The sequence below is a fragment of the Miniopterus schreibersii genome (assembly GCF_964146895.1).
Source record: "Miniopterus schreibersii genome assembly, chromosome: 11".
Classification (NCBI taxonomy): Eukaryota; Metazoa; Chordata; class Mammalia; order Chiroptera; family Miniopteridae; genus Miniopterus; species Miniopterus schreibersii.
This window is the reverse complement of record NC_138111.1, coordinates 40,811,718-40,835,622: the sequence shown is the minus strand read 5'-3', so window position 1 is coordinate 40,835,622 and position 23,905 is coordinate 40,811,718. Positions and strand designations below refer to the sequence as shown.

Below are 23,905 nucleotides of genomic sequence, written 5' to 3'. Positions count from 1 at the left end.
AGTCTGATGTGGCCTCGGAGTTTTACCTTTTTCCTGTTCAAGGAGTCAGGGACTTCCTTTCTGTTTCAAGAGGAAAATGGCTTATTGCATAATTTGATCACTGTTAACACCCTGGGGCTCTTCAAAAATCAGTTTCCAAGAAGCGGTAGGAAGGAAGCCATCAAATATTTATTGTTCATCTCATTCTGAATGATATTAATAAGACCAGCTATATCCTGGAATAATGCTTTGCAAAGGAAGTAGAGCAACATTTGTCACTTGTAACAGAGAGGATTTCAAATGCATCTTTTAATTTGGGTGCAGTGGAAATGATTAAGTTCCAGGCTGATTCTCCTTTGTGCCAATGGAAACCCATGAACAACCCTCTTCTTTAGTTTGGCCCTAAGAAAGTCATATGACTTGTGCCCGGTGAAATAATACTGGTTCCTCAAGACATTAATAAGTCTTTATTGAGCAGGGAGAACTGAATGGAAAGTTCCTGGGCACCCTGCTGTCCTGAAATGTGTGTCCATGTGCTCTCTGCCTCACCACATCCCTTTAATTGAGATATCAGGTGCCCCTACCCAACCAACATCCTCAACCCTGCTATCGCAGCCACTCAGGTACACACACACACGTTTGGTGTGCATGTGTGTGCTTGTGTGTGTGTGTATTAGAGAAGATTCTTCATTTTCTAACCATTCTGTAATTACTGAGGATCAATGTCATTCAAGGAACATGTTTGGGGAACCCAGTGGGGTCTTAATATCATATTAATGAAAACAAGATCAGTCCCTCATCTTCTGCTACACTTTAGAAATAATGAATTCTCCTTCTGAATTTCCTTGAGCTTCTGCTGGCAAAGGAGATGCCATAAACTTGCATTTCAGAACATAGATCTAATCAGTATGATGCGATGACTACCCATCTACCCTCACCCGAGCAGGCCTCTCTTCAGCCTGCCTGTGGCCATTGACCTCCAGGTTGGGAAGCCCATGCTGCTGCTCCTTCTGTCTCACAAAGTAGCTCTCTTTTGGGAAGGTCCATTTCTGAACAAGTCCTCATGTAGCTTTCACAGTAATGAGCCTTTAAGCTGGAAAAGTTATTTTCATAATGAGGTTAGAGTATTTACAAAGGAGACTAAGCTAATGGCTTCTGAGAGCAGAAGTCCTCCTTCATGTACCTGGCAAAAGGTAAATTAATCATTGGGTATTTTGGGGGGGGGGGGTGTTTGTTTTTTAAAATACATATTTATTGATTTCAGAGAGAGGAAGAGAGAGGGGAGAGAGAGAGAGAAACATCAATTATGAGAGAGTCATTGATCAGTTGCCTCCTGCACGCCCTACACTGGGGATCGAGCCTGCAACCTGGGCATGTGCCCTGACCGGGAATCGAACCTTGATCTCCTGGATCCTAGGTCAATGCTCAACCTCTGAGCCACTCCAACCGGGCTCCTTGAGTATTTTGAACACCTACTGTAACTGAAATACTTTGCTAATAATTATAGGGAGATTCAAAACATTATAATTCATAATACTCAGAAAACTTAGAATTCAGTTGGAATGATTGGTTTACATGGGAAAACAACCATTCGACCAGGCAGTAAATAAACACCGAAGCCACACATTAAAAGTTCCAGAGCTTTTAAGAGAAGGGTGGGGCCTCTCTCTGTTGGATTAACGCTTAGGAAGGCTTCTTATGGGCGTGATGTGTTTTAACTGTAATTTTTATACTATAAGGGATTTGAAGGAAAAGAAGAGAAAGATGTTGGAAGGAGCCAAGGGAGGGTGACTCTGATACCAGAAATGCAAATGTGTTAAATACTTAGAAGGAATGGGCCAATACAGCAGGAGGGGAAGGTTTTGATGAGGAATATTGGAAAGATAGGGCCAGATAATTCACATAAACAGCTCTTTTAAATTATAGAAAATTAGTGAAATGTCAAGACTGACTGGATATTTGACAATGCTGAGGAACTATTTTTTGTTGGGATGATGGTATCGTGGTTCTGCTTTAAAGGAGGAGTCCTTGTTTTTTAGAGGCATGTACTGAAATATCCATGGATGAAACGATTTGATGTCTGGAATTCACTTCAAAAGAATCTGAGGGGAGCAGGCAGGGGAGTGGCTGGGGATGTGGAGAAACCAAGATTGTCCATGAGTTGATCATTGTTAAAACCAAAAGACAGACACATGGATGTTGATTATACAGTTTTCTTCACTTTTATACATGTTTGAAATTTTCCATAATGAAAAGTTAGTGGGGGGAAAAAAGATAGGACCAGGCAAGTAAGTATCCTTTTGTTTGATTTCATTTTCCACCTGCCTTATAACTGTACATACAGTTCGATAACTGGGCCCGTGTCTGGGACCTGCAAGAAACACAGAAAGGGCCGTGACTCTCTAGGTAAACATGGTCTGGTCCCCAGTGGCTACAGCTACCCACCTGCCCTGCGCTGGGGGCACCCACAGCCCGGGACTGAAGCAGCTCCCCCTATAGGTCTTGGAGCCTCTAGGCACTCACCTCCAAACCACTCGATCTGGGCCCCCACCCAGTGATCTGGAGTGTGGTGGGTGAGGAAAGGGTCTTTTGCATGACACAGCATGCTTCAGAAAGTCAGGTATAACCCTCAGAGACATTTTAGCCCAACCCTTCATTTTAAATGAGGAATCTGAAGCTGGGGTCAGTGAAGGGAGATGCCGAGGCTACCCGTGTTGGTGAGGACAGTGTCCATACCAGAACAGTGGTCTCCCCTTTTCCCCCACCCCCTGTGTTCCTTTCCTTTTACCATCTGGCCTCATGATTCCCAACCCACTAAGTCACAGACCTGTCATTAATTGTGGTCTCAAGGCAGGCACTCCCTAGCCCATCAAACTCTGATCTGTGATTATCCATTCTGAAGAGCTCAAACACCTCTAACAGTGCATTTTGGAAGAGTTAAGCCCAAATAAAGCACAGAGAAATGAAATAAGACATCCCTTGAAAAGTGAATCACAAAAGGATACAGTGCAAATCTCTACCAGATGCTTCCTGCTATGTCAAACAGGCTATTTAAACCCAAATTTATGAAGATACACTGATCTAAAGGTGGGGGAAGGAGAGGATAACATGTAGTGATTGGTGACTCTATAGATAGGTTCGATACTGGATCCCCGTGATATGTGTGTACTCTCCTTAGGTTTCTGCTGTTGCATCTGGATTTCAGTCTGAATTACTCTGTTTATGTTCTCAGTTCCATTAAAATTCAGCTCCGTTGCGAGGGTCATGTTGAAACATGCAGAATTTGTATTGTGAGACAACGTGGTGAAGGTGCTTCTGGGTGCCCCACTCAGCAGGCAAACGCTTTTCCTTCCTTCTTTGTTCCTAAATAAACACCTCCCAAGGGAAGGCAGAGGGGCCCAGAGCCTTTTTCCCATCTCTACTTGGGCAACAGCCTTTGGTTCATTTCCCTTTCCACCGAAACCCAGGTGATTTATATGATGTCTTTTCAGGTTCACTGATAGCAGTAAGAAAGAGAGCAGGGTGGATATTTCACACAGTCAAGGGGAAGAAATGGCAGGAGAAATGATGGCAGCAGGTTTACATTGCTAATTTGCCGTGGCGGGGCCTGGCAGGGGTGTACCCCGCGTTCCTCCAGTGGGTATGGGAGGGAGCCCTGCAGGGCACAGAAGGCAGAGAATGAAAACGCTGGCACAGCTGGCACAAATCAAAGTGCCCGGAAGGCACGGGGGCTTGTTGATCGTGGCCAATTAAAATGTTCCCATCTCTCCTCCTCATTTGCTCTTAAAAGGCAACATTTAGGTGAAGGTTGCTTCAAAGAGAACGTGGTAACAGAATGGTAGGTTGAGAAACCATAGAATTATAGCCGACTGTGGTAATACTCATGATGCCAGTTTATTGCGCACTAATGCTGTGCTCCTAGAGACTCCCCAGAAGGTTATTAAAATGCGTCAGAACAATTTATTTTTCCCTTCGTATTAATTTCTAAATTACATAATAAAGGAGTATTTGACAATTAAGTAACCCATGAAATAATCTCCATATTATGTCACTGCTTGTGGAAGAGTTTGAGACTAATTGGGAGCAGATGTTCAGGTCCGAATCCACTTTTCTCTAGACAGCTCTTCCTGAATCACCCCCTAATTTCTCTATTTGCAGCCTGTAATTTCCACATTCTTTGTTTTTGTATTTCACATTTACTCCTATTCATGAGAAGGTTCTGAGCCAAGAGTCCAAACCCCATGGAACAAAGAATTCAGAATTTCTAGAGACAGTCTGTGTTCTGCCTTTGCTCTTCGAGACCTTTATTTTCCAGGGTCTCAAATTCATGACCATAGAAAAGACCCACCTTTTTTCTCATTTCTCTAAGAATGTCTCGGTGTATTTGTGGGTGGCCCTCTTGTTGTAGGAGTCGGGCTGAGGCCCTCAGGACACCCTAAGGCACCGCCAGCCCTTCCCTGCCTGCCTGGGTGCTGCAGGTCGTGTGCCTGTCTCCCTGCATGTGGCCATGTCATAAAAAATACCACCAGCCACAGCTAAGCAGTCTGTCTTTGCCAGCGGTTTCGAAAGCATCCACTCTAAAACTTTCAGCTGCTTTCTCCTAGGTATTATTTAGAGATGAGATTCCTTAGACTCTAAGATGCTACGTTACGGACTCGAGGTTACATAAGCAGCCACTGGCAGAGCCACGATTTTACAAACATCAGTTGATTCCAGGTCCCATGCCCCTGCCACTGATCACCCTGCCACGCGGACACTACACCCAGAGCAGGAAGGTGCCCTCTGCTTCCTCTCGGCTTTTATGGCATCCTCTGTGCAGTCTGATGGCTATTTCTGTTTTCCTACCTTGTCCTCAACTTGTCCGTAAAGGCTGAGGCTCTAGTGCTGCTCAGCAAGAGCCCGGCAAGAAGCAAGGCCGGGGGAGGGGGCAGGAGATGGAGTGGCCGGTGGCCTGCAGGAAGGCAGTCAGCACCTGCTGCTTTCTTTCCTCGGAGGATTTTGTTTTCTTTACCCTCGGCACTGCCAAAGCAAGATAATCTAAAGGGTGACATCTCGAGAACTGCCTTTTAATCATTTTTCTCCCAGTTTCTCCTCACTCCTCCTCTTCCGCCCCTCCTCTCGGATTTTGCTATGATTTTACCTTTGGTTGTTATTTTGTGGGCACTTGCTGGAAACAAGCACCTTAGCCAACACTGAGTTATCTCATTGAATACATGCGATGATTTATGATTCTATCATGTAACACCGGGGTGGGAAGGGCATGTCTGTGTCCCATCCAAGTATTATGAAGGTAAATGGATCAATTAAAGTTTTCAAAATCTCACAAAGGCCCTTCTGAGTACACCTGAGGCGCTTTCTGTTTCAAAATGGCCAAGGTATATAACGCTGTGATTTTCCTCCTTGGAAGTACCATGTACATGAAATCTATTTTTTTGATGTTTGCTTACTTACTCTTGCAGTATTCCCTCTGCAATGAACCACTAATAGAGCTGTCCAACCCTGGAGCCAGTGGGTCCTTGTTTTTTGTGACCAGTGACGATGAATTTATCATCAAAACAGTTCAGCATAAAGAGGCAGAGTTCCTTCAGAAGCTGCTGCCAGGCTATTACATGGTGAGTCGCTGCACCTCATTCCAGCTTCTACGCGACGCTTAATTACTTTCCTCAAAAGTTTCTTTCTGTTGTTTGTTTTTTCAGCAACCCCTTGGCATGTTTCTTTCTCTTTGGTGAACTTTGTTTTGCATTAGACTAGGCTATGACATTTGTGGACTAGGTTTTAAAAAGCAAAATGGAACTGAGTAATCGAGCACAGCTATTGCCTCGCTCAGTCCTCGGTTCAAATCCCAGCTCGGCCGTCCACTGACTGTGACGGTGGTCAGCAAGGTGACCTTTGAGCCTTAGTCCCCTCAGTCTTTAAAGCTGGGAAATACCTACTCAATGTGGCGGTTGTGATAAAGAAAAGATACCAGATATAAGATACAGGAAGCAGTGCATTCATCGGAAACTTTTTTGCACCCAGTACATGGTAATATTGAGTGGTTAATATTTATTGAGTGCTAAGCGCTGTGTTAATTAGGCACAGCTATAAGTGCTAAGCACGCATTAGCCCATTTAATCCTCACAACAGCCTTGGACACTTCAGTCATTGCAATTTTGCAGATGAGTAATTGAGACCAAAATAAATAGGATAAGTTGCCAGGGGTTATTCAGCTAGTGAGCCATAGAGCTGAGACTTGAATATGAGGGGTTGGGTCCCAGAAGGCTGCATCTTTCACCCCTGCACTGCGTGCCAGCGTGCATTCACGAACAACCACTACACTCAGAATTTGGGATTTCACAGGTGAAATATGATGACATGAAAGTCACCTTTCATGTAATGTTTTAGAGACCAAAAGGAACAGTAACCTAGTCCAGATGAATTTACTAGACATTTAGCACAAGCTTTTCAAAAATAAACACTTTTCCTAAGTAATCTTGTCACTTTCATACCTCTCATTTCTTGGTACTTTCATAAGTTATTAATTATCTATGATTGGAATGGCTACAGGAAGTTTAGATTTCAAAAGCCCCAATTCTGCTGTTCACTTACTATGAACGGTGACAACTATCGTCTTTATTTCAAAACAAAATTGATGAGGTGCCACACTGCTCATTTGTATGTAAAAGATTATTGAATTTCAAAATCCTCTAGAGATAACGTTGAATGCAGTAAATTAGTCCCATGCGCAAATACAGGAATCAAACATCTAAATACAGATCTTCAAGGACAGATTAAAAGGTTTTGATCCTGGACAAGTAGTTTTTATTTTTAGAGCAAATGCTTTACTTTCTGTTAGAAAATATAGAAAATACAGAAAAGGAGAAAGAATGCAACCATCTATAATTCCTTTCCCAGAGATACGTATTGCTAATATTTGGTATAATTTGGTGTATATCCTTTCAGATGTATTCTACTCATACACACATTTTAAAGTAATCTAAAATTGGGCCTGGCCGGGCGTGGCTCAGCAGTTGAGCATCGACCTAAGATTCAGACGATCGGGGTTCAATTCCCGGTTGGGGCACATGCCCGGGTTGTGGGCTCCATCCCCAGTCAGGAGCGTGCAGGAGGCAGCCGATCAGTGACTCTCTCATCATTGATGTTTCTCTCTCTCTCTCCCTCTCCCTTCCTCTCTCTGAAATCAATAAAGATATATTTTTTAAAATTAATTAAATGAAATAAAATTGGAATCAAACTAACATCACACTCTTTGCTAACCTCTGAGTAAATCTTAAGCTTTTCTAGTTCTAAGCTTCTATAGTTCTAGATAGACTAGTCTCTTCTGTGGGTGTTAAATTGAAATGAATTAAAATTCAAGAAAACTTTAAAATTTAGCTGAACAAGTGGCTTTATCCCAGTAATGTAAGCTAGTATAACAAACAATATAATTCATCCCATTACAAGAAAAAGATGGGAACATGTAGTTATCCAAATAGGCACTGAAGAGAAACTAAGGCTCTCAAAATCCAACATCTTCTCAATTAAAATTCTAAAAATAGGCAGGGAAGTCTTTTGATGTAATAAGTAAGTAAGTGGATACTCATATATTATACCTTTATCAACCTCCAGAAAGCCACATATCTCACTGAGAAGAGCAAGAGCCCTTTCACTGGAAACGGTAGGAAAAAAACAAGGATGTCCTTCATCAATGGGCCCTTCTGATGTATTTGCTAGAATTCCTAGCAATAAATTTTTGGTACAGAAATAAAAGTATAAACACTGTTCTCCACAAGTGACAAAATTGAAAATTAGCACCCTAGCCAGTTTTGCTCAGTGGTAGAGCATTGACCTGTGGACTGAAGGGTCCGGGTTTGATTCCAGTCAAGGGCACGTACCTCGGTTGCAGGCTCCATCCCCAGCCTCTGTCAGGGCACGTGTGGGAGGCAACCAGTGTGTGTGTCTCATATTGATCTCTCTCTCTCTTCCCTCTCTCTGAAAAGCAATGGAAAAAATATCCTTGGGTAAGGATTTAAAAAAAAGAAAATTAGCAAAACTTCAAGAAAATAAACGAGTTATTTCTAGGTTTATTTTCCAGCACATATGAAACAAATCTACAAAATCCATTGCCCTCTGTTATGTAGATCATATAGAGTTGAAGAATATAAGGGGGGAAAAGACCCCATTCATGATTAAAATAATATAAGGAACATTATTAGAAAAATAAAGTTAAGTAAATGAAGACATACTATAATTCTGATTGGGAAAGCAAGTTATAGTATGCATAACATATGAACAATAATCCCCCAAATTTTTATAATAACTCTAAATTACTTGAGTTTATAAAAAGAAATGTAAAGATTAATATGATGGAAAGTAAAAAAATCTTATTGAAGGACATAGAAAAGATCTGAAATAATAAAGAGATATGCATCATTCTTGAACTCAGTATTGTAAAAATTTCAGTTATCCCCAAATAAATGTATAAATCTAGTCTAATTGCAATATAATTTTCCCCGGAACTTGACAAGGTTAATTCATTTGAAAGTGAAAACAAGTATTATTTTAAGAGCATTTAAAAATTAAACAGTGGAAGGGAAAGTTGTAAGAATGGACAAAACATTTTAAAGAAAAATGATGGGCCTGCTCTAACATATATCAAAAATCTATAAAGCTACACTAATATTAAAGGTGTGGTAGACAAGTAGATCAGTGAATTCAAATAAAGTGTCCAGAAATAGACACACGTGCTTTGACAGCTTATTGTATGATATAGGAGGGACTTAAGCTCAATTGGGAAAGGACAGACTGTTCAATAAATGGCTATCCATTGCAAAAAAAATTTAAATTCCATTTAAATCTTTCACACAAAAAATTCATTCCATATGGTGTAAAAAACTAATGTAATTGCCAAAACTGTTAAAGATCTAGAAGAGAATAGAAGACATGTCCTTCAATAAGATTTTTTTACTTACCTTTGGGATGTATAAAGCTTTGTTAAACAAGAAGCCAAAGAAAAAACCAACTAAGAAACAAGTTCATAAACGTTACTGCATTAAAAGACAAAACATATGTGTAACAAACAAAAAATACCAGGCACAAAATTAAGATTAGCATATAGGATATTTCTGGAATGATACAACGAAAGTGGGAATATTAATTTCCTCAAGAGTTCGGAATTAGGGGATGGACCGGGCACAGTGGAAAGGCTTTTCATTATATATAAAACCTTTAATTTCTCACCTACTTTTAAAGTAGAACAAAAAATAGGCATTTATTCTTTGTTTTTATAATTAAAAAAACACTGGGACAAAATATTTACTCCATATAGAATGGGAAAATGATTAATCTCTAGACTATATTAAGGACTCCAGCAAGGACAAAAGCCTGTGGAAAAATGATCAGTGAAACGGATATTAGCACAAAATTATCTTTGAGGTTGAGGTGCCTAAAAATAAATCAAAATATTAAATTTTCTAATGATCAGTGGTGTTCAAATTATTAAAAGCAAGTTTTCATTTTTCACCAGTCATGCTTACAAAGATTTTTAAGTTTGATACTCAGCACTGGTAAGAACGATGAAAAATGTGTCATCCTACAAAGTGTGCTTGGGAATCGGTCTGGCCATTTTGGAAGACAGTTTTTCAGGAGCTATTAAAATGTAAAACGTTCATCCTTTATTCCCCAGCAATTAATTTTCTCTTTAGTGCCGTAGAGAATAGTCACACATGGCACTTATCAATTCTTTGCCCGTTTTTCCTTGGAGCTAATTTGGGACTTTCTGTCCATTTTTAATTCAGCTACTTTTAATGTCCCGAGTTTAGAATGATGAAGTTGCTATTGCAATAAGCCAATTGAAGAACTGGATTAGGAACAGCAAACTTTTAGCAGTGGTCATTAATAAAGATAATCACGTTCCATTTTTTTAATTATCACATTAGATGAAAACACTATTAATGGAACTTATTTTGTAAAAATAGGGTATTTTAATGATATTTTTCCTTTTTCTTATTTTAGAATTTAAACCAGAATCCAAGGACTCTTTTGCCAAAATTTTATGGACTGTACTGCATGCAGTCAGGGGGCATTAACATCAGAATCGTGGTGATGAACAACGTCCTGCCACGCGCCATGAAGATGCATTTCACATACGACCTGAAGGGTTCCACCTACAAGCGAAGAGCTTCCCGAAGAGAGAGAGAGAAATCCAACCCCACATTCAAGGACTTAGATTTCCTGCAAGACATGCACGAAGGGTTGTATTTTGATACAGAAACATACAATGCGCTCATGAAAACGCTTCAGAGAGACTGCCGGGTAAGGAAATGTTGCTCTGATTTCCTTTGAAAAAGTCACCCGTGGTGATGTTAGAAATTGCAAGAAATGCCCGAAGTGGACACGTGGGGTCCCATTGGTCCCAGCTCTGGTGCTGGTCCATGCTTCCCTGATATCGAAGGAATTGGTGGGTGATTGGAGGGAATTGTCTAGTGTCTGTTGATTTTACGAATAAGCTAAGTCAGCTTTATTTGATAAAATGAAAAAGGCTTGTGTTTCTTTTCAACCTCTATGGGGAAGGTAGTTAAACCAGAGGGAAAAGGCATTTAGGTTTAAAGCGGTGATTGGGCCATGTAGAAATCTTGGAAGAAGTAAGATTCCAATGGGCGAGAGAAGCTTAGAGAAAGTGTCTGTGGAGGGATTGGTAAGTGGATCCCAGGATGCTGACCATGTGGTGAGCCCGTTTGCTGGTCGTGTTTTATGGGATCTGAATAAGAGGCGATCAGGAATGAGGTGTAACAGAGCAAATACCATTTTACACAAACTTAGCCAGTGTGACTGTCGAAACTAAGGAGGAATTCATAGTTCGAAGTCCCCAGCCTTCTCTCCTTAGGGGGCAAAAGCTGTAAGGCCAAAACCCAGGCAAGATTTTGCTGACAGTGAATTTACAGGAAGTAAGTAAAAGTCCTTTTGATGAAAAAGATGAAATGCAATTCTGATGGGTTCTCAAGGATGGTGATCATTTATTTCATTAACAATTTCTCAGGAATATTGTTTCCTGGCCCAGGTGTACTTAGGAGAACCATCTAGATTCTCAACTAAGTTGAGCGTAGTGGAGGTGGGCAGAAGGCACGCTGGGGCTGGGGCTGACCTGGGCTTTCTGGCAGAGCAGATAGGACCCACAGGGCCTGGACACTGGGGAAAAAAGGGTGCCTTCAAGGCTGTGGCTTTCTGGGCCCTCTGTGGACCAGGACAGGTGACCCACATCATTGCAAGGGACGGAGGACCCTTCTCTGCCAGACTCAAACTCACCTGAAGCTGAGGAAAGCGGTCTAACCACCCCATGTAATGTATAAGGTGGAGAATTCTCCCTGAGAAGCACAGCCCTACCATTTCTGGGTTTGTTTCTTTCTACGTGTTGTAATATGTATAATAACACACGATGTATTTTTGGAATTATTTCATTGATAGAGATGTTACTCCCCAGCTCTTATTCTTTAGCTTCCATTTAGTGAATTGCTTAGAATGTGCGGGACTAGTCTAAGATTTTTTAATGCATCATTTTATTTTATTCTCTCAAGCAACCACTGGAAGTCAGTACCGTTCATACTCCCATTTTAATTGATGAACAATGAGGTTCTTAAAGAAGTTAAGAAACCTGTCCAGTATTACTTAGCAAGTCAGTGGCAGAGCCCACACCTGTTTGGGTACAAAGCATGTGCTCGTAACAATTGAGATATAAAGATTCACTGTACGGATTTTCTTTTTAATTATCCTTTCAGAAGTGAGGGGAAAACAGTGGGAACCAAGTAAAAACAAAACAAACACACACACACACAAATCCAGCTGAGCTATTTAGATATTTGGATGAATATGAGTGATTTATGTTTTTCCTTAAAAAGGAAAAAGAATACATACATTTTGATAGAAACCTTTTCCTCTGCTTTTTCTACCCTCACAGGATGTGGGTGAAAAGTGACTCTCAATTCCCCAGAGTTTAGTACAAGCCTCTCCAGTTTTAGATTTGCTGTGTGCGTGTGTGTGTGTGCGTGCGTGCATGCTTCTTGCCCGTTTAATATGGAAACCTTTTTCTGCTGCCTTCTAAAACCATAAGTTTCTATGCCAGAAAAAGGAAAGGTCAAATGTAAAAGAGCCAGGGCACAGGATTTGTCTGTTTATTTACCATTTCCTGAGCCCAAGGCTGATAGAACGAGGTCAACATGGCTTTTCATCATAAGTGAGACCCCAGAGATTTGCTTTTTTTTTTTTTAATATTTGTTGTTCTAAGGAACATGAAGGCCACTGCAGAGGTATCCTAAGGCTCACACTTCTCACTATTGCACTTGATCTTTTAGACCGTGGGACTTCCTTAAATTGTGCCCAATGTTGATCCTCAGAACGGCTTTTCTGGGTGGTATGGGAGTGTGTAAGTGCCGCACTCTGGGGGAACCTGGATCCCTTCCGTGATCTGCCTTGGCTAGGACCAAAGCTCTGTGATCTCAAGTCAGCAGCTGGTTCTCTGAGCAGAGCTGCCTTGAGGAAGGCACGTTTCTGGAATGGTAGGTCTTAATATGTAATAGTCATGGATCTTGTAGTGAAACTGATGAAAACTGTGAACTGTCTCCCCAGAAAAATGCCCATCCACACAACAGTTCAGAAATTCCTTGGAGCTCATTGTCTCCCTACACACACATACACAAACACACACACACACAGAGTTAGTCCCAATCCTAGAGCTATATAGCAGTCATCTCTTTCTTCAGGCCATCCTCTGAAGAGCCAGCTCCCAGCATAGGATCTGTGGTTGGCATTGCCAGGAGCATCTCTTGCCCTTACATCTCTCTCACTTTGCAGAACTGAGCTTTAGTGCTGGTCGAGGTGCTGTGGAGATCAGGGAGGCTGGGAGGTCACCCCAGGGCTGATGCCAGCACCAGATTGGGAATCTATGCTGTTAATATTCCTCTAAGTGAGGCGGTCCTGTTGAGGCTCTAGAAACAAATCAGTCAGGGGACTGTATTATGGTGTCAGCAGTCCAGCCGGAAAAAGGTAAACGAGACCCATATTAGGACACCTCCTTTCACTCACTTATCAGACATGTATTGCAGGCCTACTGTGTGCCACCCTGTGGTGAATGACCTTCATTTTTTAATAAATTGCCATACAGCATATTAAGTACAATGATAATATTCTAAGGCATTATGAGGATCAGGGTAGGTGAGATTATAGCTTGGTTTTGAAGGATGAGAAGAGTTCTCCAGGTGGGCAAAGCAGTAGAAGCATATTTCTAGGAAGATAAAACAATGGAAGAGAGGCATGAACTAGCATGATGCATTCCAAGAGCGGGAGTTGTTTGGTGTTGCTGTGGTTAACAGTGAGGGAGAGCCTGTGAGGTAGGAGAGAAATGCAGTCAGGAGCCGAATAATATCTAAAGGCCCTTTCTGGTGGTGCCAGGGTCCTCTTAAGAGCTCATAAGTGGCAACTCCAAGCACCCCAGGCCTTTGGACCCCAGATTTTCTGTTGTTCCCAGACAGATACGATAATCCTCCTAACCTCTTGCTGACCTCCTCTTGCTTCTTACCCCCCATCTCTTTTTTCATATTTGGCTTGACATCTCACATCCCAGGATTCTTCTTCTCTTGCATGACTGCTGGCTAGAAGATACCTGCATGGCTCACTGACCCCGCTGGACCTGCATCCTTCCCGCTCCCCACAAACTAGGTCCCTGATTCCCAATCAGAGCTGCTGTTTCTGGACTCCGAATTCTGAATGGCTTTAATACCTTTTGGCAAATGCCATCTTCCCCCACCCAGTCCTGGTCCCTTTCCCTGGCTTCCCCAGTCCAGCCTTCGGTCCTTGTCCATAAGCCTGACCCCTGTGATGGCCCATCTCTGACCAACTCCTCCACATAGTACATTAGACACTCAGAACTCTTCTAGAAAAATTAAATTCACTTTATGCTTCAACCCTGCTGAGCCCACAGGATTCAAACAAAGGCTCTTTCCAAAAGCAGCGATCCAGCTCTTGGAGTTCACCCCAGGCCCCTTGTGGCTATTCCCTGTTGGCCGTGTCTGGGGGAAATGGACATGTAAATAATTGGGCCCCCTTCTTGAAGCCCTTCCTCTCGCTTGGCCTCACCCTCGGCCTGCTGTGACAACCGTCTACACCCATAAGTCAACTCGGCCCAGGGTAAGAGTCATGACAGCAAAGAATTCTTCCAGGACATCACAGGCCAGTTGAGCAGGAAGTAGGATTTATTCAAATCATTCCCTACAGTCCCCATGTGACAAACAAGCTGAGAGGCATGTCCCATTTGGAAATGCCCTTCCTCTGGACTCTCGTCCTCTCCCAGCCCGCCCTCTTCCTGCCTTCCCAGCCCGGGGAGCGTGGTCATTCTGCAGCCAGTTGCCCAGATCAGTACCTTGAGACCCTGATAATTCATCTAGAGTTTTGTAGTAGCCTCTAGACTAGTTTTCAGCATCGCTGCCCCCCAACACCCCCAGCGCTGCTGCCAAGGTGACCCTTTGATCAGAAGCTCACCGGCTCCTTGCGGTCCCCGGGCTGAGGTTCCTCACTGCCTCGGGGCCAAAGCCCCTGCTGCCCCACTGAGAACATTAATGCCCTTCCTGAGCCGGCCGTGCCACCTTCTCCAGATGCTCCTTCGGGTCCCTCGTCACCCTTCTCTGCCCGCTCTGGAGCATCCTCCATTCTCCCGCCATCTGATCTGCTGGACACTTTCTGTGCCCCCTTGGTCTTGTCACCGACGCGCCCCTGCCGGCCGCTCGCCGAAGCGCGTTCCTTTCCCTCTGCACTGCGGCCTCGGGCATTGTGACACTCAATACATATTACAAAATTGGGATTTTTAAAAACTCTTTTAGTTGGAAATTTATGTATTAATTTTGGAAAAACAGTTAGAAACTATTTTGTATTTTAATTTACTATAATTATTTCTTCTCTGTCATGACACCTATAAAAATCTAAAAGAGTCCCCTGTCATTTAATTGATTCGATAAATTTTTACATCCTGCAATATTTATTGATAACTCTGGGGAAATAACATTGACAAAGAATATTAATGAGCACTTGCATTTATAATCCAAATATTTCTGATTCCTTCAAGTGGGAGTTTATCAGACACAGTCTTGGTAATTAATGACCTAAATGACTTATTTTGCATTTATTATCACTTTTTGTTGAGCAGCACAGTTATTAATTTTAAAATAGTGTGGAACCTGTTTTTTCACACAAATGTCTGTCACTATAAATATTAATAGGTTCTCAGAATTTAATGAAACCAGTCTTAAAAATACTGAGGTTTTCTCATGTGCAAACTCAGATCTTTCTAACTATGTATGCATGCTCTAATTTGCAGTTCAGATTCTTCTCAGCAATAGGCTTGTTTATATGGGTTGCAGTATGGGTTATTTTCTATAATACTTAATTTAGCATTATGGCCAGGACTTATCCCTCAGCTATCATTTTGCTTAGCATTAATTTTTTTGCGTTTAGTTTAGACAGCTTCTCTTTTTTATATATATAATTAATTGCTTTCCCAGTGATCATTAAAGAGGAAAAAAGTGCTTCAGACCTAATAGAAAAGAGGTTTACATCTCTCTGGCTAATGGCAGCCACCTAATTTTCAAAGAACAGAGAAACCAGTGATTCCAGGTTGCAGATTTATCTTCTCTGCACTCTGATGTCAGGGAAAATGGTTCCTTAATTTTTCACCCCTAAAGTTGCTCACTAAAATCTACTTCCTCAAACTTAAACTTACTAACCGTAATATTTCAGTCCTTTCTGGTGTAAATAGTCACCTCTTACTTTATAGTGTCCTTTGAACTCCCTCTCAGGGCTCGTGTAAATGACTTCTCTTTTATTGCTCCATATTTTAGGCAAACACCATTGGAAATATTGGGTCTTGATCATATGTTGACAACACACAGAGACAAAAACATTGCTACCATCATATACAATACTTACAATACTCTTATTTCCACCTTAACCCATCACCCTCATGCTGTGTGCGATGTGGCATTGAGCCAACCTCTTACACTTTCTTTAAATTTGACCACATACATACGTTGCTATTTTAAAAGTAGATTACAATGCCTCAAGACACCACAGAATTCATTTCTAGTGATACCTGGCTAGATGGACAGCCCAGGTTTTCCATCACTCCTAAGAAGTCACACTACAGGTAGATACTTGCTGTTCGTCTTAAATTGTAAGTTGTTCAGCACGAACGGCGACTTTCCCAGACCTAACATTTGTCCTGGATGAGCTCCGAGCATGGATTGGCTTGATTTCCCTGGTTTCAAAGCACCACAGGAATCTCGTTTGTCAAATCCTGCCTTATCTGCCTACTTACTCAACAAACAGTTTCAATTCTTCCTGTGCATAAGGCTCTGTGCTAAGTCAGTGGCGGGTACAAAAAATAAATAGGATATGGTCCTTGCCTCTAAGTTTAAAGTCTAAAGTTCAAACCATCAAAGTCTTATTTAGCATGAACAGATTCTCCCACTCTTCTTCCCTTTCTTTGTCCATTAGAGCAAAGTGGAGAGGGGATGAGGGGCATTTACCCAGAGAGGCTGTTCTTCAGAGGCTGTGGACCATAGCAGACAGTGATGAAGAGTCAGGAATTTCATCTCATACATTGAAGTAGCTGTGGGAACTTGGACTAAGCATGGCCTCTGAGTCTCGCTGGGCAGCTGGCCAGCCCCTAGGCACTCAACTGTTAAGGAACAAATCATTCATGAAGCCAATTAAAAGATATATCATGTAATGGGAAAAGCTTGGCAATTTTAATATAAAACATTACTTTTAAATGTGTTTACAAAATAATTTATTAAGACAACTTTATTTGTAGAAACAAGGTGTCTATAAAGAAAAAAATCCCAAACTCATCCAATATAGAAGCAAAGCTGATAAATATATATACCTACTCATATATAATCTTTTGAAATGTGAGGTGGCCATTTCTAATACCTACAAGATATACTTCTATTACTGAAAGCTTTTAAAGGAGCAAAAATAAGTGTTGGTACAGATCAATCCAGCACAGCCCCGAATTCTAAATCACTATCTTAGATACAGTGAAAAACACAATATTGCCATAACTAGTCTAAGGATTGAATATTTATTTCAGTCTGCTTTACCAGCTAAAATTGTATGGCTTGTCACAGCCTGTTTTTTCTCTTCATTATATTAGCAAAGAACACTCTGAGCTTTATTGGGGAAATTAAATTAAGTTTAAAAAGCAGCATTCACCGTTAACTCGACTTCCCATGCAAGGAACTCTGGAGCTGAACTTTGAGGGGCCGGCTTCGGGAGGAATGGCAGGTCCTAGGATTCATTTCTCCCTGAGCCAGTGTGTCCAGGACTGCCTATTTGCATAAGTTCTTGAGGATACTACTTTGAAATGCCTTCTGTTGTTGAATTAACACCAGTGTTTCGCCAGCCACTCACTCTTGATTCGGGGACTGTACCGTAGGCCAGTTGGAAAATCACTCTGGGCCCTGGACACATCTTTCTGTCAGCCCCACATCGGTTAACTTAGTTATTCTTCAGCGCTTCTGCCTGAGAAGGATCAGGTGAGGTGAGCATAGGGCAGAGCAAGTTATCTGCTTTAACCACTCCAGTTAAGATCCCAAATTATTATTTTTTTCATCTGAACGGCTCTACCTCACCATCAGCAGAGACAGTAGTGAGGTAACAGTAAACTGGTATATAAAAGCATTTCATTTAAGCATTTCAAAGCAGTGTATTAAACTTTATTTTTGAAAAGGCCAAACATATACCAAAGTGGACAGAATATTACTGCAAACACCCATGCACACTGGACCCGGCTTCAACAGTTCCCACTCATGGCCAGGCTTGTTTCATCCCACTGTCCCCTTCCCCATAGAATTGGAAGCACATCCAGGCATCACATCATTTTACCCATATGGATTTTAGTAAGAATTCCTAGAAAATAAGGACTCCTTTTTAAAAAAATAACTATAATCTCATTATCACACCTTTACAAAATTAATAATTCTTACTAATCATCAAATACATAGTCAGTGTTCAGATTTCTAATTCTTTGAGAAATGACTTTTTTCCTTTGGGTCAGGGCTTAAATAGGGCATACTTGTTAAGCCCCTTCCATCCCCCCATAACTTATGTTTTCATTGTGAGAATATTTGTTGAAGAAACTGGTTTGTTTATCCCATAGTCCAGATGTTGCTGACTGCCTCCCCATGGTTTCTTTCAACATGCTTCTCTCTCCTGTTTTTCCTGTAGGTTGGTTGGTCATCAATTTTAGGTTTGACTTCTCCTATTTGGTCTCCTCCGATCAGGAGTCACATCATGTCAGAATGTCTTTCTCTCTGTGATTTTAGATCCATTAATTCATTAGGTGTTGTAAAATGGTGATGTTTTCATTTTGTCATACATTAGCTGAAATGCTCAAAGGATTTCTGAACAAGAAAGTGCCTGGCACATAGTAGGTGCTCAGTAAAATATTAATTGAATGGATTAGTTTTCTTAAGAACCCTTGTGACATGGAAATTACTGCATGCCTTTGATAGAAGCTTTGCTTGCTTGAGATCCAATTAATAAAGCATATCTCTTGCCCTGGCTGGTGTGGCTCAGTGGTTAGAGTGTCAGCCTGCGCACCAAAGGGTTGCAGGTTCGATCCCCGGCCCTGGGGGTTCATGCAGGAGGCACCAATTGATGTTTCTCCCTCCCTCACCCACCCTCCCTCTCCCTCTCCCTCTCCCTCTCCCTCTCCCTCTCCCTCTCCCTCTCCCTCTCCCTCTCCCTCTCCCTCTCCCTCTTCCCTCTTCCCTCTTCCCTCTTCCCTCTTCCCTCTTCCCTCTTCCCTCTTCCCTCTTCCCTCTTCCCTCTTCCCTCTCCCTCTCCCTCTCCCTCTCCCTCCACTCCCTTCCACTCTGTCTGAAAAAAAAAAAATCAATGGAAAAAATATCAAGTGAGGATTAAAATAAATAAAAATTAAAAAATAAAGCATCTCTTTTCATCCAAATCACCATCCTTCTCCATGTTGCACAAAGCATCACTTAGAGATTACTTGAATTGCGTTGTCCTTGTCATTCTGAGTATCTTTTGGTGCTAGGTACCAGTTTTTAAATGTGGCTTTTTTTTTTTTTTAAGTTCTTTTAGACTTAGTTGATGATTTTCCTTCCTCAGTTTTATGCCTACTTGACTTTGCATTCCTTCCATATTGGAAAAGCAAAGAAACAGAGGGCAGGAAAGCTAAGGAGGCCCTGAGATGTGATTCAGAACAGAAACTCCTTAGAGCCAGCACCCAGCACCTCTAACCTCTTCCATGGTTAAAATCTTTGTGGTTGACCCAGCCTGTGACGCACTCTCCTTGCAAAGGCTTCCTGAAAAGAAAGCGATATTTTTATCTGACTCCAAGCTCAGCCTAGTTTATAGCAAAACAAGCTTGCCTTTTATCTGACATTTAGTGAGCCTACAAAACGGTAAATTAAAAGAGTCTCTGTAAATCACAGCTTGATTTTTGCCCTTGACACAGTGTATATAAATACTCTCCGGTGTGGGTAGGTTTGAAAACACTGTAGACTATTATCTTTATTTTCTTAACAACATAGAGCACATAATCACAGTAAATAATCATGGAAAAGATTTTTCACGATTATTGTAATCATGAAGCAGGAGATCAGGTTCTCATATTTAAGACATAGATGTAGTGCTATACATTCTCGCTGCTGAATACTTTAATATGTACTCGTTTGTTCACATGAAAAGCAATATAATAAATACACGTTTCTGCTATGTTCAGAGTGTGCAGCAGTGAGCACAAAGTAAAATAGACCTTTGGTGAATGGAGCACTCTTGTGTATATGATTGGAAAAATATAGTTACAACCTGAGGTCAAATTTTATTCCATAGAGGCACACCGATAATGGCTTGGGCTTTCAGAGGGAAGACATGTTCCCAACATTTTGTTGAGATCATGAGTATAATTTCATGAAGTGAGTGTTAAGATGGGCTTTGAAAAACCAGTAAGATTTTAAAAGACAGTAACAACCTTCCAGGAGAAACAGCATGAGCAAAAACATCAGGCTTCCATTTTCAGGGCACATTTAGGGGTAATTAAGGGATTCCAGTTTGACTCACCTGGAAAGGGTCTCTAGGCAGATATTAAATAACAGAGAGAAGTTGGCTGGAGCTGTAGGAGTGAGGACCTTCAAGGTCAAGTTGAGGCATTGGCACCAAGCAATGGGGAGAGACTAAAGGCTTTGAGTGGGTGCGATGGGACCTGGTCAAGTGAGGGTGTCAGGAATGGATCAGAAGGGGGGAAAGGAAGTTGAAATCAAAGCATTAATGAGGAACATTTTAATGATAGAAGCTGCAGGATTGGGCAACTTAATGAAAGGAAAAGGAGACATGGAGTCTGAAATCCACATTAGAATTGTTTCAAATAAAAGAGACATGAGGAGAAAGAACTGCTTTGGGGAAAATAAGAGCCTAGGGTTGCAGCAAGACAATGTCCAGAAGGCCATTGGAAATTTCTAGGGTTGGAGCTTAGGGGTGAGTTCAGACTAAAGATAACATTTTAGGAATTGTCTATAGAGAGATAATAGTTGGAATCGACCTCTAAATATTCTCAAATCTATCAACTTCTGCTTTGAACTCCCTTGCTGTCACCTCGTTCAAGTATCATCTCCTGTCACCCGCACTATTAAAATAGTCCCCAGTCAAAAGTAGGAACCCCTGTGTGGGGTATCTCCACAGCATCCTGGTTTTTCCTCCCAGGCCTTATTCCAATATGTAATTCAGGCTTGTGTAATTCTGAGGATGGTATAGTTATCTGTTTTGCTTACCCCTGAAGATCCAGCAACTTCCATGGTGCCGGGCAGAGACTAGACACTCAAGTGTTTTTTCCAACAAAAGAGTAAGTGAGTATCAGTACTGAAGCAGAGAAAGAAAAGAGTTGAAGAAAGAACTCTGATGAACATCTTTAGGCCACAGGAGGAAAGAGTGGGAAAGACAAGTAGGCAAAGAACCAAGAGAAGGGCAAGAAACAGCTGAGGTGGAGTGGAGATTCTAGGACTGTCAGCCGTGATTGATTCTACAGGGGGACAGATCAGTAAGAACAGCCAACATGTATTGGGTGCCTTCTCTGTGCCAGTTATGTCCTATGACTTGCTGTGGATTAATTCAGTCTTCACACTAACTCTGTGAGGTAGGTGTCCCTATTATCCCTATTGTCCAGATGAGTAACGAGGCCCAAAGAGGTTATGTACTTTGCTCAAGGACAGACAAGTGGGGGAGCCATGAGTCAAACCAAGCCACCTGCCCCAGAGCCTGGAGTCTTACCCACCCAGCTCCTGCAAGCAGCAGGACAGAAAATGGTGCCCCGGGGGAAGGAGTATGGCAGAGAGCGGAAAAGGGAAAGGAGGACCAGCTACTCTTTATGACCTTAGGCCATGAAGAGAGAGGACGGCTGTGTCAATCATTCTGTTAGAGCATCACCTACGTTAAGTCTCTGAACCTACAGAAACTGTATGTGACTAGAGCATTCCTGATGCATCACTGGCCATGAGAGCCTGGAGAATATGCTTCTGTTTCAGGAACAGATCGTTTTGCTCACGTCTTCAGGATATTATACCAGCTGCCTTCACATTGACTTTTCTTTTTACTACATTCCAATGTTGTTATTGACTTAAAATAGTCCTTGAGAAAGACAAAAATCTGGCTTTGACAATAAAAAGCATTGTGGTATCCAACTTGCTTTCAGTTTTACACAGTCGATGAAGTTTCTGCTTTCATTTTTTTAAACTGAGGAAACAGAGTCTTGCCCACGCTGGAAAAGCACCTTAATTTGCATTGCAACCTGTGTTTTGCATCACAAATGCCCAGATACAGAATCTACCAGCGACAGCTCGGTTAGGCAGACACGCTGGGGGCACATGTGTGCCTGAGTGACAGACTGGACTGATTGGCAGCTGTCTTATTGCAGAATGTTGCATACCCTCAAAGCTCACAATGTTGAGATTTTGGCAGAGTCATAGATTCCTTTAATTAAGTAGCTGGAAGGATGTGAATAACATCAATGTGAATAATTGATGCCAACCTGCAATGCTCGTAACTAAAGTCTCTTCCCTGAATTTTTCATTACAGAAGTTTTAAAATTTGACTTAAAATATATGCATCTTTTTCTTCTTTAACTTTTTTTTTGGGCTAGGCACCCCCCCTAGCCCAAAATCTAACTCTTGTCCTTTTCACACAGTTGGATTGGAATTGATCATTTTTAAGGTTTTCATTCTGAAAGGAGGAGCTTTGCATCCTAAAGGCAATTTGGCACTGTTCAGGGATGCTGACAATCCAATTTAGGAGTAGAGAGAAAATGAATCTCTTTTAAAATTTATTTGTAGCTTTTTCTTAGTTAATCTCAGAGTTTTGCTTTCTTTTTTTAAAATAAACCAGAACAAACATCCGATCACTTAAAGCACTGGGAGAGCATCAATAGCTGCAGTTGGAGCACAGCCTAACTTTGTATCACTCATAAAATGTGCATGTTCTCTTTGGCCTGTCCTTGGGCAGAAAAGAAACTTCAAGTACAAACCAAGCAGTTCAGGTGGAACATTGCATTAAAAATATAAGAAAAATTATTTTCTAAAGAAAGCTTTTTGACAAGAGGAATTAATTTGTGGATGCTCTGCAGAAGAAAATGAAATAAATATGATAGTATCAGGAGTGCCTTTCAATCTTTAACACTCTTCACTGTACCACTCCTGTGCCTGTTAGGAACACTCACCATGTTGTCACTAGGTCTGATTAGAATTTGCTTTGAAGCCATTATACCTCTTTGAGGGAACACTTACCAGTGGGTAGTTTGGGCTGTTAGAGCACAAAGCTATGATTTTTGTGCATTAAAAAGAAGACTGTTCCCTTAGACAGATCATCAGGCCATCATTTTATAGCCCCTTGATCAGAATTGCTGTGTTGTCAGCTGACCTTTTCCCATTGAACATTCACACAATACTATTGGGCATCCATCAACCCAAAGCTTTTAAGGGAATCAGGATTCACCAAAAGGGTACTGGTAAGCAGCTAGAAATGCAGTCATGTTTTTGTTGGATTTTTATGAATTTTTTATTTCAGAAGTATAACTCCAGGGGTGTTTATTTCAAGCTGATACCTATAATCTCTCATGCTGGTGTGAGCAATGAGTCACCATGACCTAGAATTATGATGATAATAGCTATAGATTAATCGAGCTCTGTCTTTGTGCCAGGAATTTTTCTATTTTCTAGGTACTTTACCTGCATTACCATATTTAATTTTCACAAGCACCCCATGCAGGAGGTAATATCATTGTCACCATTTACAGGGGAAGGAACAGATGCAGGGAGGTGATGTAACCTGCCTAAGGTCACAGAGTCTGTGCTCTTTATCCTGCGTGTCCGTATCCTACCGTCTAGGAAGGGATGTGCTAGACTGATAAATGTGACAGGAGAATTGGCACCTGCAGTTGGTGATCCCTGTGCAGGTTTATGGAGCTCTTGAGTGGACACAGCTCCCAAGCTGTTCATTTAGTATGGTTGAGAAAAAGGCCAAGATCCCTTTGCACTTGTTTCTGTCTGAGGCATCCAGTCTCTGTTAGTGTTCTCTTTTAAGAGGCGGGGTTCTTGGCAGCCCAGATGCAGAGCTGTCCTGTCTTCTTCCTCGGCACTGTGCTCCTTTACGGAGGGGTGAGGCACTCATGGCCTATCTGCCCTCTGATGCCGAGGTGTTGGGTCAGCAGTGAAAGCTGTTCCCATCACCCTGTCTTCCCCCTCCAATCTTGGAGTCACTCCTCCTTAGGTTAGGGAAGCTGGATCCACATCACTATCAGGATACTCTCTTGTCTCTTGGGTTAGAAAATTCCATGAGCTAAGCCTCTTAAGTAATAAGGCTCTCCTTTCAGCTCTTGCCTGCCTCCTTTCCA

The 23,905-nt window shown here is 41.7% G+C and overlaps 1 protein-coding gene across 3 annotated transcripts in view; it reads left to right on the top strand.

Annotated features, from left to right (window-relative positions):
- PIP5K1B (phosphatidylinositol-4-phosphate 5-kinase type 1 beta) overlaps positions 1-23,905 on the top strand; it is a 266,167-nt gene that overhangs the window by 158,571 nt on the left and 83,691 nt on the right. For all 3 annotated transcript variants that reach the window (XM_081151913.1, XM_081151915.1, XM_081151914.1), the window contains 2 exons: positions 5,439-5,591; positions 9,973-10,272. In XM_081151913.1, the coding sequence (XP_081008039.1) occupies positions 5,439-5,591; positions 9,973-10,272 (453 nt within the window). The remainder of the gene's footprint in view (positions 1-5,438; positions 5,592-9,972; positions 10,273-23,905) is intronic.